At 46.8% G+C, this 13,447-nt stretch overlaps 1 protein-coding gene across 1 annotated transcript; it reads right to left on the bottom strand.

Annotated features, from left to right (window-relative positions):
* Positions 1-4,372: 4,372 nt before the first annotated feature.
* On the bottom strand, positions 4,373-10,162 carry LOC135367613 (nuclear receptor subfamily 2 group E member 1-like). The gene is made up of 5 exons (XM_064600903.1): positions 10,159-10,162; positions 8,675-8,911; positions 5,577-5,881; positions 5,379-5,523; positions 4,373-4,602 (listed from the first exon to the last, which is right to left on the bottom strand). Exons 1-5 carry the CDS (start codon positions 10,160-10,162, stop codon positions 4,373-4,375), a joined length of 921 nt encoding a protein of 306 aa, XP_064456973.1.
* Between the last annotated feature and the right edge of the window lie 3,285 nt (positions 10,163-13,447).

Genomic DNA, 13,447 nt, shown 5'->3' with positions numbered 1-13,447 from the left:
CCTCACTTGTGAATGTGATCAAAAGGGAGCGCACATGGCAGTCTCTGAGCAGTTGCTGAACTGGTTTCAGTCCGAGGTGGGACGAACTTTGGCGATCAATCACCACATGTGATGAAATGTGGATGCAGCATATAGAATGGCTTCCTCGCTGCCAAGGAAAAGCGAGATGCAGCCGTCCGCGGGGAAGTCCATGAGAACTGTCTTCTGGAGCCTGCCGGGTGTCATCCATATGGATTTCTGGGTGCAAGGGGTCAGTGCAGAGTACTACTCCACGTTGATAAGTAACACAGTACGAAACGCGAAACCTGCAGCTATTTTCCGTGCACGCACTGGCAGGTTTTGGGAGGGAGGAGGGTTGTAATATGTTGTAGTGGATGATGCAGTGGGTGGTTGCAAGATCTTTCGAGAGGGGTATTGGGAAGTGGGGTGGTGGTGTTGGAAAACTTCCTACTATTGACTGAAAAAAGTGGCCAAGTCGAGTTAGAATTACTCGTTTGTACTCCGCATTATCTCCGTTTTAATTAAAACGCAAATCTGGGATGCACCTTCGGGTTTGGCCCTACACACACCACCGACCAGCGTTGAGATGGCCAGCATCACAGTAAATTATCGAGTCTTCTCCCACGTAGCCTTTCTGGGATGTTCCATGTAAGAGGATTTGTGGACTACGATCGTTGAGGTTTATATGTCTGTGTCGACGTCCATATGGAATTTTCATGTGCGGCCAGGCTACCCAGATAACACAAGCCTGTCCCAGGGACGTCTATGGGACGTCCATCTTCGGACTGCGCGGACATCCCTGGGACTGCGTCATTTCGTTCGATACCAGTCCGTATGAACTCCCAGTGAAACTCCGAAGTATGTTTTATGGAGGTTCCAGGGACGTCATTTGGGATCATATCGGGAGCAAACAAGGACTTGCAATGGATGTCTCGCACCTTCTTTTATACCCCCACGAATACTTTTTTCCTTTTTTTTCCGGCTCCTATACATCTTTAGGTTGGGAAAGGATATGCTGTAAACGTGTCATACGGCCCGTAAAATATATGTATTTTTTGCGCTTCCAAGTCAGAAAATTCTGTCCCACGTATGTCCATCGGATGTACTTTCACGGAGGTGTGAATATCTGCAGAATAATGTCGAAATTCCTCCAGCGGGTATGCTACTAGATCCACTTGGCCGGGCTTCGAACTTCCCACCAACTTCCACCTTGCAGACATAACCAGGAGATACGGACGTAAGCAGGAGCTCTCTGGGACGCAGCGTGTATGTCGAGTAATTATGTTTTTTAATTGTTCAGAAGTCAGTGGTTGGGTTACTCCGGAACCAGGATATGGCAGAAGAATAACCAACACAGAAGCAAGACGTGCAAACGGTTTAATGATCACAAACACACGTGACATTCTGAAACCATATCCAGAATGTGTTGCTGCTCGCTACAAACCTTCTGGCGGACATCTCATTATGTTCCCATGTCGGCCATCCATTAACTCAAAACTCGGATCGATTTTCATTCATCGATTTCATTTTCATTTTCGGACCTCCTCATTTCCTACATTCTAAAAATAGAACTTCTCAAGGTAACACGTATCCCATTTTCAGCAAATTACGGAAGAGGACGATATCGTCGTTCTGAATTATGGTTAAGGCCCGGGTTTTCCGCGGATTCCGCGACATATCGCGGAATCCTTCGTTTGGCACGGGATTTCACGGAATCTATCTTTAGGAGTGTGCGGATATTCGAGTTCTCAAATTCGAATCAAATATCAATCACTCGAAGTATTTCATTCGCGAATCGAATACCCAATATTAGGATTTCCGAATATCCGACTATCCGCCGAGTATGAACGACACCTCCCGAGAGTGGGCTTCACCTGACGCTTCCCTGCATGAGGTGAAGCCTGCTTTACGAACTTGCCCATGCTGCAGGATCAACACAGACAGATTGTAGTTTAGCTTAAGATAATGTTAGCCCAAGTTCATTGTGCATACTTCGCCTGAGGAAGGGGCGGTGTCCCTCCCGTGTGCACTTTAGCGGTGGCAGTATGGGATTTTGATTTGATGTCCGGGAATTTCTTAAATAATGCCTACGGCCCAGAAACAAAACGGATGTCCTGTAGACGTAACTTCCACAGGACATGTATTGTAAGCTCCTTTATAATCTTCCTATAAAGTTCCCATAAACTCTGTAGATGCTGAAAGATGTTTCAGCAGGTATAAAGATTGCAGGTGACAGACGGCATTCTTTGTAAGAGGAGAACACAAAATATCATATGCTGAGCCACTACAGTGCTTTGAATCTGCAATTTTATAATTTTTGTTTGTTCCCGCATTATCTAAGAAAATAAAGTATTTCCCGTTTCAAATCGCGGAATTTACAAGACGGTGCTGCAGAATTTTGAATTTGTCGCAGCAGAAAACCAGGGGTCTTAATTATGGTTGGCTAGCGTGTTTTGTGGTGAAGCACTGCTTTTAGAGTGTGTCAGAGTTTCTTGTAACTTTCTTTATTACGACATAAAACGCAAAAGACCATCCATGTTTGAGGAAACAACAAAAATCTTTCGTACTTCCATTGCGTGCACGTAAAACGAAGCAACATGACTGCATTGTGCATGACATAAAATGAACAATACAGAAACTCTTTGGAGCTGCAGCTGGCAACAGTCAGCTTACTTGACGGTCATACGATTGATCCGCTTTATTGCAGTCTCTAAGGGAAGCTATCACGAATAAAAAGACGACGAATATTTACGAAGGAATGTTTCGAACCAAACTGCGATTTATCCACGACTATACGGTATAACGTACAGAGCTCAGTGAGATGTCCTTATACACACTATACCACTTATTTTGGGTATACACATAGATTGATACGCTACTGCCGCATTCTATCCAGAAGTCCCGAAACTTCAATTCGAAAGATTCTGCCGGTAACTGCGAAACCAAAGCAATAAATCTAGACTGTAACGTCGTATATGGCTATACCCCCGATAAGCCATTTCTTCCTCCGCGTGACACTCCGTTTATTTCGGCTGCACTCGTTGCACTATGTGGAAAGTTCCGCCATGCCGTGCCGTGAGCCGGTACTAGCTTCGATACTAGCTCTCCGAGCTCGTTTCCAAAGCAGATGAGTAAGCACAGAGACCAGTTGTCGTCCGACGCTCCCGTTCAGCTCTTTGTGCTCGCGCAGTTTTCCAGTGCTTGTCTTTCGTCGAATATACCGTTGCAAAAATTTTGCAAACGACCATGCACTCCTAAAAATGAACTTCACCGCATAGCCAGGGCCGGCGATAGGGTAAGGCGATTAAGGCGACCGCCCTAGGCCCCGCGCTTGCATAGGCCCCGCGTACGAAGCCCTCAACCACGGGTTACTTTTTTTTAAATATCAAGCATGCACTTAATCGCACGCGGGATGTTCGACTAAAACAGGAATGAGACAAGAATATGTTATGTGCCATTCCATCATGTGATGAGAAAAAGTCCCACTTTTAAGAAAAATCCGCCAACCCTGCAAGCTATATACCGAGGATTTCGCACCCTTCTCTCCTGCTGCCATTTCCCATACTGCTAAAGTCTCCCACTGCGAAAATCTTATCATTTCTTATCTTTTCATTACTGTTTGTGTGAAACAGGCCCCGCGATGTGCCTCTGTCTCAGGCCCTGCGCATAGCACGCTCTGTGCCAACCATTGTAACGAATGATATCGTTATCTGCCATGATTTGTTGAAAACGGGAGGCGTACGCCTTTTTTGTGACACTTATGCTGTTCATAATTGTCACAAAAAAGGCGTACACCTCCCGTTTTCAACAAATCAGAGCAGATAACGATATCATTCGTGGCAATGGTTGGCACAGAGCGTGCTATGCGGTGAAGTTCATTTTTAAGAGTGTAATGTCGTTTTCTACGCCGCGTGTTCTGCGTAATATCATTCTTGCTGCAGCTCCTACCCAGAAAGTACACGCTTAAAAATGAACTTCACCGTAGAGCACACTCCTAGCCAACCATCATCTCGAATGATATCGTTATCTGTCCTGATTTGTTGAAACCGGGAGGCGTACACCTTTTTTGTGACAATTATGATGTAGGCGTATGCCTTTTTTGTGACAATTATGAACTGCATAGGTGTCACAAAAAGGCGTGTGCCTCCCGTTTTCAACATATCAGGGCAGATAACGATATCATTCGAGATGGCGGTTGGCTAGGAGCGTGCTATGCGGTGAAGTTCATTTTTAAGAGTGTACAGACCGGCCGTGCACTCATCCAGAACTATAGACATAGACATAGACTTTTGAATGAATACGAAAGTGCTTCACTGCTTGAAGTCGTGCAGCGAGTGCAGCCAAATGGAGGAGAAGTCCACCAGGAAAGGTATCAGGTGGGACTTGATACAAAGTAAGCGAGTGGTACAGTGTGATGGTGCAAGAAGAGAGCTTCCAGTGCTTCTTGAGAGACAGCTCTGAGCAGGGGCAGAGTCAACAGCGTCTTACCAAATCTGGCTGGGCAGTGGGGTCTGGTCTGTGACATGTATTGGCCAAGCGTCAACTGCGCTTGCTCCAACATACAGTCCACCTGCAGAGCAGCCACTAAGTCCCGCTTGCAATCTGCACAAAAAGCACGCGTTTATTTTTCTGGGTGAGAAGGTCCGCAACAATAAAAACAAAAATAAAAATCTGTGACTAGAGACTTCCGTACTCTCGGCTTTTCCTAAGCCACCCCCAAGCAGTGTCCGGTGGCTAGTCACCATCTTATTTTGGTTAACGTCATAGGTAACATATGATTGTGAGGTCACCTGTACAGGTATCAGTGTGGATCACTGTGGTAGCTTCAACACGCCGTGTGGTGGTAGGTATAGTGCCGGAAGAGCTCGTCGTTGTCGGCCTCACAGAGGATGGGCAACGTCACGACTAACGCTCTGGGGTGAATGCGAGGGTGAGTGCGAGGGCCAATCGCGAGGTTTAATAAAAATCGCGGCCTACCAAAACAGTTTTCACGTGCCGACGCGTGACGTTTGAGGCACGCCAACTTTTAAAATAAAGATAATGCTTGCTCTGAGTTCAAGATCGGGGCCCAGGTCACGACATTGGGTCATGTAATATGATTCTGAGGTCATGTGACTGTGGCATCATGACTAGATGGGCGTGTAGTGTACTGCTTTGTGCCGCGCTTCTTGCTCTTCAAGGTAGCTTGTTGCCCCCGAAGTCTTATGTTGAATTCCAATGGCAGAGTCGGAGCAAGTGGCAGACTCCGCAATGGAGCGGCTTCATCAGGCCTGGAGCAAGTGATCCGAATACCAACCTCGAGACACCCTACTCGATCTCTGTGGGTGCGAGGGGGGGGGGGGGGGAGTCATGCCCCTCGAGGATCGAAAACTATCCACCTATGCCGAGAACATAACACAACTGACCTCTTCTGCAAAGGACGATGGTTTCAAGCAGACTCCTTTCGACGTGGTCGAGGGCTAGAGCTTGGCACTGTAGCACTGCATGCTGCAAGTGGCGGAAAGTGGAACGCTGCAGCTCCGTCTGTGGTACGTTTTCTGCGTAAGTGTCACGCAACAGCCATGGCAGGAACTTACCTTTGGCTGAACGACGGTCAAGAGATCGATGGGCCAGTAGGCGATCTGGAGGACAAAAAGCTCCGGCCACACTTCTTCCAATATGGCCATTTGGTCGACTTGGGGAAGCGTCCGAAAGGGCTCGTTGCACTTGGCTTTCCGCAGGGCTGTCAGTAACACGTGCAGAGCCACTTCTTGCACCAGTTCTGAGTCCGTCTCTTTTGAAGAAGGCATGACTCGCCGAAACGCGCTCGGAGGTTGACGCTGCTGCACGTCGGTCCTGGCACAACCCGCCTTCTTGCGGGGTCCCCTTTCTTCCTGCACGGCTGAAAGTTGTGCCATGTAGACATTGGTTACGATCCTTGGAGCAGAGGTAACTGACATAAGAAGTACATGCACGAGGTGCGCAAAATAGCGCGATTTATTACCGTCACCAGTAAGACACGCCATTGCATGGACCACACCGTCTGGCTTGAATTAACTGCCGCCATCAGAACAGACTCCCAAGCGCAGGTTGGAAAAACGATTCGAGGCTCATCATTCCCAAGAATCTGGGGCAAACACGCACGTACGACTACTCCCATAGGTGCCGGTGATAAACAATTTCAAAACGCTCTTAATATATTCGGCTGGTATCGCTCTCCACTTGTACGATAGTGACACAAGGGGCATTACTTGACAGAGAGGTTTGACGTACTGCAACTTGTCAGAATAGGCAAGAAATAAACGAGTAAAAAACACAAATGCAAAACCTGGCACGTTTTGCCAGTTAACGTGTTACTGGTGTTCTACCTGTTGTGTTATCATTATTACTCCTTCCATAAAGTGTGTTGATGTTTCATCAACTCGCCCAAATTTCCTGTGACGAAATTTCCATGGAAATTTGTGCGAGAAGGAGTAACAATGATAGTGATAATACAACAGGCAGGACACAATCAACACCCTAACTGCTAATGTGCACATCGTACAAGTGACAAACACGAAAGGGGCTGGGGTCCGAAAACCCGTTCCGAAATGTAAAGCAAGCTTCACCTTATTCAGCGAGGCGTTAGGTGAAGCCCACCCTTGACCTATCCATATAGGCGCCATATAAGTATCCCGCACACTACTTGACGCACAAGTCGATTTTTCCACGCGAGTAATAACTGTGAGATTTCCGAGATAGGCTATAAAATAGACTCGCTCATGAAATTAGCAGCCGCTCTACGAATAGTTGCTCTATACTGGACTGTTACCGCTCCAACGGACACGCGAGAAAAGAGAGACAAACGCGCACGGAATCTACGTAGAGATGCGCGTGGAAACAAATAACTGCGCAGTATAATACATCTATGTGTGTAGGTATTAAAACGCAGAGAACATTTTGAACAATTCAACTATTACGGTATATTGAAGTGCTCGAAATTGAAACTTGGGAGTTGCCCTGATGTTTGGACAAAGTGGATACAACGCACCGAGGTCTGAAGATACGACGGAGACAGACAAAGGCGTATTACAAGAATCAGTTGAAAAGTTGGTTAACGCTACGAGAAAACTGAGCTCTTCCCTTCATCCTTGGTTGAATGGAATTCTTTTGCCATCCTATATTTATGCTCCCCGAGAGCCGTCTAAAGTGCGCTGACACTTGAGCGCCGACACAAAGACCAGCGATCGAAGAGCGTCAATCAGGGTCACGTGGCTTCCGCCATTGTCACGACGGGAGCACTAATGGTTCGCACAAAAAAGCCACTCTGTTCATGGACTGCTCTTCTATAGAAGCTTTCGTCAGGTGCAGCATCCTTAACACCCGCTACTCTTGTAGGAATGAGATCATATATCTGAATAAGGTAGGCGTCAAAAAATGCACTTGCTGATAATCGGTCAAGTGCACTAATCGTTACACCATTCTTTCTTTCGTTTCATTCATTAATTTCGACGAATGAACTTTTAATTATGCGAGTTAAGCGCAATGACAGCGTCTGCTGCTTTTGAGATGCCGATGTCGTTTTCGGGAAAAAGAAAACGGCAGATTTGGAGGCCATTTTCTCCTTCGCGACGGAGAACGAGAGATTTTCTCCAATCATACTTTTGGCTGCCAATTTTGTGTGCGAAAATCTTACGGAAAACCCTGTGATGTTGATTGAGTAGCGTGTCGTGGCTCCCGAATTCGCGAAGAAACTTTTGTTCGCACTAACGAAATTGGCTCAATTAATGCGCGACGTATGTGAAACGTGTGTGGCAAAAACCTATAATAGTTGCGTCGCTCTATTTGGAGCCCATCAGCAGCGCGTTCTATGCTCGTATGGTAACGGTTATGTTACAATAAGGAAGCGCTTCTTTCTTCCCCGTATATATTAGAACCTGTAGATGAATTGGTTTTCATCTACACGAGTTGTGGATGGAGTAGCGTTCAATTTTCAAAAGTTGTCTCGCCTGTTAATAGATTTCCGCCCGACGTCCCGAAGGCGCCCTTCTGTCCCCTTCGAGTACGCACAGATTCCGTTCGGACTACGCGAACGTTCCAACAATGTATCGGCATTGACCAGGTTCTGCGCAACGTTGTGTCTGCCTGTCTCGACGACTCTCGACGACATTCTTGACACCATCTCCTGCGGCAATTACCCTTATAAAATCCCCCATCTTCTTGGGCCATACCTGCTGGCATCCTCCGGGACGAGGACCTCATCCTCCCAGACATCCTCCGGACGTCTGGGACGAGAATGTTGTCATTCGGAATGATGGTTGGCTAGGAGCGTGCTATGTGGTGAAACTCATTTTTAAGAGTGTGGGGGACAGGCGGGGGGGGGGGGGGGGTTAGTATGCGTCCTGGGCCGACTTTAGGGGGAACTGTGCCGACATTCGTCTGGAAAGTCTTCGGAAAACCCAGGGAAAACCTCAGACAGCTCAGCCGGTGGTAAGATTGGAACCCGCGTCACATCCCAGTCTCGGCGCAGAACCTAATACATCACCCTGTACGTTCTTTTGGGGCCGAATCCGGGTGGAACGAAACGTTCCGGATCAAATACGAAAATGCACTGTGGATGCGGTTTTTGATAGCACGATGTCAAAACTTTTATCCGCGCAGAGCTGCCCAAGTGTGGCTCATCTGCCTTATTGCGAATCTCAAGCCGGTGAATTACCGTTCTGATTCATGCCGACGGCGAAGCATTTTGTGAGTCTGCAGGAAGGGCACCAGTTCCTTCTGGCTTTGTCCACCGGGCATCCACCCCTGGCTGCGATGCAGCTATAAGCGATGCCCCGCCGGATGCTGCGCTTGAAGAAGCAACTGCAACCGTCGCAGCAGTACACGCCATAGTGCTTGCCGTACGAACGGTCGCCGCACACCTGACACGACACTGGAACCGGCAACGTTCGACCTGGAATATCATAGAATTAACGCAGTATAATTTCCGCAGAGAAGGAGAACGACTCACTCAAGATGCGCCTCTCGAAAACTCTGATTGAAATTGCTGGAGATAACGTGAAAAGGTTGTTAGGCAGAGTTAGGCGAAAGTTGCAAAACGGATTCGTGGAAAAAAAATTGAAATCCGGGTAGAAGGACAGCAAGTGCTGGCGACATCATCTCCTTGGACCCGAGAGTCGACGAAGGAAAGACGCTCTGTTTAGAGTGGGTGACTTTCAAAAGGAAAGAAGCAGCGTGGCCACGGAATTTTGGGATCTCAAATTTCGAAGGCAAAGATCAAGAATATGACTGGACCTAAGCAAAGACTACTTGACTGAACTTGGAGGAAGCCTCGAAGGACGACACAAGCGTTGTGTACTGAAAGTCGAGTGCAATAGGGGTGGACGGTACGTATCTTATCAATGTTCTTTAGTTTCACCAGTCTCTTCAAGGCCTTCCACCTATACCCGTCCACCCCTATTGTACTCGGCTTTCAGTACATTGTGCTGCTTGGGCGAGGGATCTGCGCATATGCGTGATTTTGTGAGGGTGTCCGTAGTCTACTTCTATAACTTAAAATAAATGACTCCGCTATTTTGAAATGAAACTTTTACAGCTGAGTTTCTGTAATATTCAGGAACGAAATGTTATTTCAGAATCGTCTGTCCCTTTAAAGGTTTTGAACACTTCGTGTCGGAAGTATATCCGCGGCAGTTTAAAGGCGCTTCTGTCACGAATGTTAAGCTACGAGCGAATGAAAGCGCCCTGGGACGGTTGGTGTCGTATACCTCCTAAACAACTGACAATTTTCTCGCCTGTCCTCACTTTTAAAAATTAACTTCACCGCATAGTCACCGCTCCTGGTCAGCCATCATCTCGAATGATATCGTTATCTTCAATGACTCGTTGAAAACGGGAGGCGTACGCCTTTTTTGTGAAATTATGATAGCATAAGTGTCACAAAAAAGGCGTACGCCTCCCGTTTCCAACAAATCAGGGCAGGTAACGATATCATTCGAGGTTATAGTTGGCTAGGAGCGTGCTATGCGGTGAAGTTCATTTTTAAGAGTGTAGGAGCCTGCTATGCGGTGAAGTTCATTTCCAAGAGTGCTGGCGAGGAAATTGTATTGCGTTTCTGCTAGTAGCGACAGAAAAGACGACGGACTGTTTATCACTTTCATCCGAGAGACAAACCGTATAGATGGAAGAAAACGCACTTACCCATGGATGAGATGAGGCAGGAAAAAGGCGCCTTCCGAATATGGTCGGCTCCACCCCTGACGGGAGACCGCCCAGTTAGAGAACGCCCGCCTCCCGTTTTAGGGATCGCGAATCAAACGTTCCCTGCTTTGTGGATTGGAGCCTATGCATTTATCGATTAACTCCAGACACGACCTATGGATGGCCATCATGGAGTCTTTCTATATTCTGCTTTCTTTATTCCGTTGGCAAAGAAAAGCGCGGACCTCTTGTCGATTGCTGAAAAGGAATTGAGAAGAAAAGGAATCGCGTATGGTAGCTGTGTGTAGTTTAGTATAAAGCAACCGGGAGCACGGTTGGCTACCGCGAACAGCCGCAGCCAATCAACAGATACGATTCTGAGTCACGCACGCGGTTCACGTACGGTTCCTGTTCACGCACGGTTCCTGTGGGTGCAGTAACTTGACGGCGACGTTATGAACGATATGCTAAAACTCGCTATCGTGCGAGCGAATTAGGTGCAATTCCTATAGGTGTTGATTCTTATCGACCACTTTCCTCATCTGTCTTCAACCTGGCCCTCTCAATGTGGCCTCCGTTTTCTGTGACTGTCCACGTTGCTGGTGGTCGGCAGTCGGCACAAGCAACAACTTTCTTTTGATGACCTGCATCTTTTTCTTATTCCGCCCACTTTTCCGAACAGTATGGACTTCTACAGGTCCTATAATATGCCCGAAGTCCTGGCAGCTTCTGCTTCGAGACATATAGCTCTCTATTGGTCTGCTCGACACTGTCAAAGCAGAGCTCGTTACGTAACACTAACCGTCACTCAGAATAATATCGTTTTGCCTCCTGGATCGGTTAAACACGAACGCAAAAAAGGTCTGAAAAGGTGTTGGACAAGAACGGGAAGACGACGTGACCCCGCTGCTCGCAGATAACCGGTGACGGTAGACGCGGTGGCCCTGCTGACGTCACTATTTAGTCAGTCGAAATGTTACGAGATGTCGTAGGATCGCAACAGCAGTTGACTTCGGCAAGTCAGAGGCTTAATTATTAGGGCTTTATCGCAACGGGCTCAGTTAAGAGTTCGTGGATGGTAGTGACTCGTCGACGCTGCCCGGTGAACTCCACAGGGCTTGAGCGGCGCTTGATGTTGGGTCTGCGGAGGTGATGGCAATGAAGCTGCCGCTGACAAAGGCGTCCCATTTTCACCGAATCACGAGAGAGAGCGCTACAGTGCAGGAAAAAAATCCAGTGCGCACGAAGATAGAAAGAAAAAGACATCCACAGGTGCATGGACCTTCTTTCCCTATTTATTTATTTATTTATGGATGTTTTTGCCGCGTGAACCCTTTATCTCGTTGGAGTCTGTCAGTGGTTTTTTGGTGGTTCTTTGGTGGATCTATTAGTTGCTCAGGCATTTTTGAGACAAAATAATGTATGCACAGCTCTCCGTGAAGTCGGTCTAGGACGCATGCCAGTCGACAGTCGTTATGTTGCCCGCCTTTCGTCTCGTTTCGATATTCTTTCCGTATGAATCTTCTTTCTCGGTTTCGTTTTGATCCTGTCTAACTGTTGTGGGGACGTGCTAAATTGACGGATTGCTACATACAGAGAGGTCACTCACTTCCAGTAATAAAGAGTCAATTACCGAAAAGCAATCGAGATAACGATGGAATTGTTTACAAAGTCTGCTGTGAAACATCCACCGCCAACAGAATTGCAATGATCGTATACTTGCAATATGGGGAATATAATATAATAATATATAACAAAATAAAATAATGTAATATAATATAATATAATGTAATATAATAATATATAATATAGTATGGGGAATACGGGAATATAACACAGACTTGCTATTGGATTGCAAACTGTTCAACTGAAATGAAAGGCCTTCGGAATACGAATCGAGAAAGGGGCAGTCGCGTCCAGAGTAACATTTATAAAACCTTGAGCTGCTGTCACCAAATTGAACGGGACTAGAGAAGGGCTATACATATACAGCCCGCTGCATAGTGAGAAGCACCACCACGAATGCGACACAAATATCCAAGTCGCTCTTGGTCTCCGTTTATATCTATTCTCCCGCTTTCATTCAGAATGATGCTTGGAATGATGGTAATCTCGTACGATTCACATATTCGTTTTCCCGGCGTCACATTCTCGAAAATATCGACAATAAAACATAACCAATCGAGGCAATCAACGGCTATATAGGGGCGGGTACAAATGCACTCTTAAAAATGAACTTCACCGCATAGCACGCTCCTAACCAACCATAATCTCAAATGATATCGTTATCTGCACTGATTTGTTAAAAACGGGAGGCGTACGCCTTCACAAAACGCCTGTCGTACGCCTGTCACAAAAAAGGCGTACGCCTCCCTTTTCAACAAATACGATCAGATAACGATATCATTCGAGATGATGGTTAGGCGTGCTATGCGGTGAAGTTCATTTTTAAGAGTGTAGCCGTAGGACGAATGGAAATGAGTATAGTATAGTATTCGTCCGGGGCCGACTTCGTGGGGTGCTATAGGGAATATTGGAAAAGGGGAGCGAAGGGAATATACTAGATGGCATAGGGAATGGGGAAGCAAGTGTACCACGTACGGAACCTTTGTCACGCATTACTTGAAGCCTTTAATGAAAGCAGACCTAAATAAGGTTCCCACGAAAACGTTATTATTTCGAATATTTTTGGTGGTGGTGGTGGTGCTTTTGAAAGGGCTCGAATATTTTTATCTGCGGTACAACCTGATGATAAGCCAGTGATTTCTAAGAGGAAGATTTCTCGAGCCAGTGGTGATCGATTGGTTCCAGCGGTGCATTTTTAATGGATCTTTCGACTCCCGTTGAATAAGAGATGGGACGAGACCACCTGGCGTGATGGCAAACAGCGGAACCCCCCCGTTTGAGTGCTCCAAGGTTGCACGAGGATAGGGTTACTTTCCATTCGCTATTGAATAACTAAGAGAGACTCACTCACGCGCGAATGACGTTGCTTGCCTTTTCATGTGTCAACAATTTCTTCGTAATAATAATAATCCAGAAGATGGAAGGAGGACGCGAGCTAGCTGGTATAAGTGTGAGCAAGCCAGTGGTTTATCGAGAATTAAAAACACGTGTTGCAAAAAATTGGTGGTGGTGGGGACCATACAGTTGTAACAGCTTGATGTATCGTTGCTGATTAATCTGTCCCCCCTTCTAGGGGATGTGCTAGGGGGTGACGCCTAACATTTTGGGGTTGTTAGGAGGCGTAATGGGGTTGGATAAATCTCTGGACCAAGGTGTAGCACCT

The sequence above is a fragment of the Ornithodoros turicata genome, chromosome 8, assembly GCF_037126465.1.
Source record: "Ornithodoros turicata isolate Travis chromosome 8, ASM3712646v1, whole genome shotgun sequence".
Lineage (NCBI taxonomy): Eukaryota > Metazoa > Arthropoda > Arachnida > Ixodida > Argasidae > Ornithodoros > Ornithodoros turicata.
This window is presented reverse-complemented; position numbering and strand designations above follow the sequence as displayed.

What these genes read in the sequence shown, in the direction of transcription:
- LOC135367613 (XM_064600903.1), bottom strand. An exon ending in CGTCGGCATGAATCAGAACG is followed by an intron (nt 5,882 to 8,674) that starts GTAATTCACCGG and finishes CACAACTTTCAG; the next exon opens with CCGTGCAGGAAGAAAGGGGA. An exon ending in GTGTTATGTTCTCGGCATAG is followed by an intron (nt 4,603 to 5,378) that starts GTGGATAGTTTT and finishes CTTTTTGTGCAG; the next exon opens with ATTGCAAGCGGGACTTAGTG.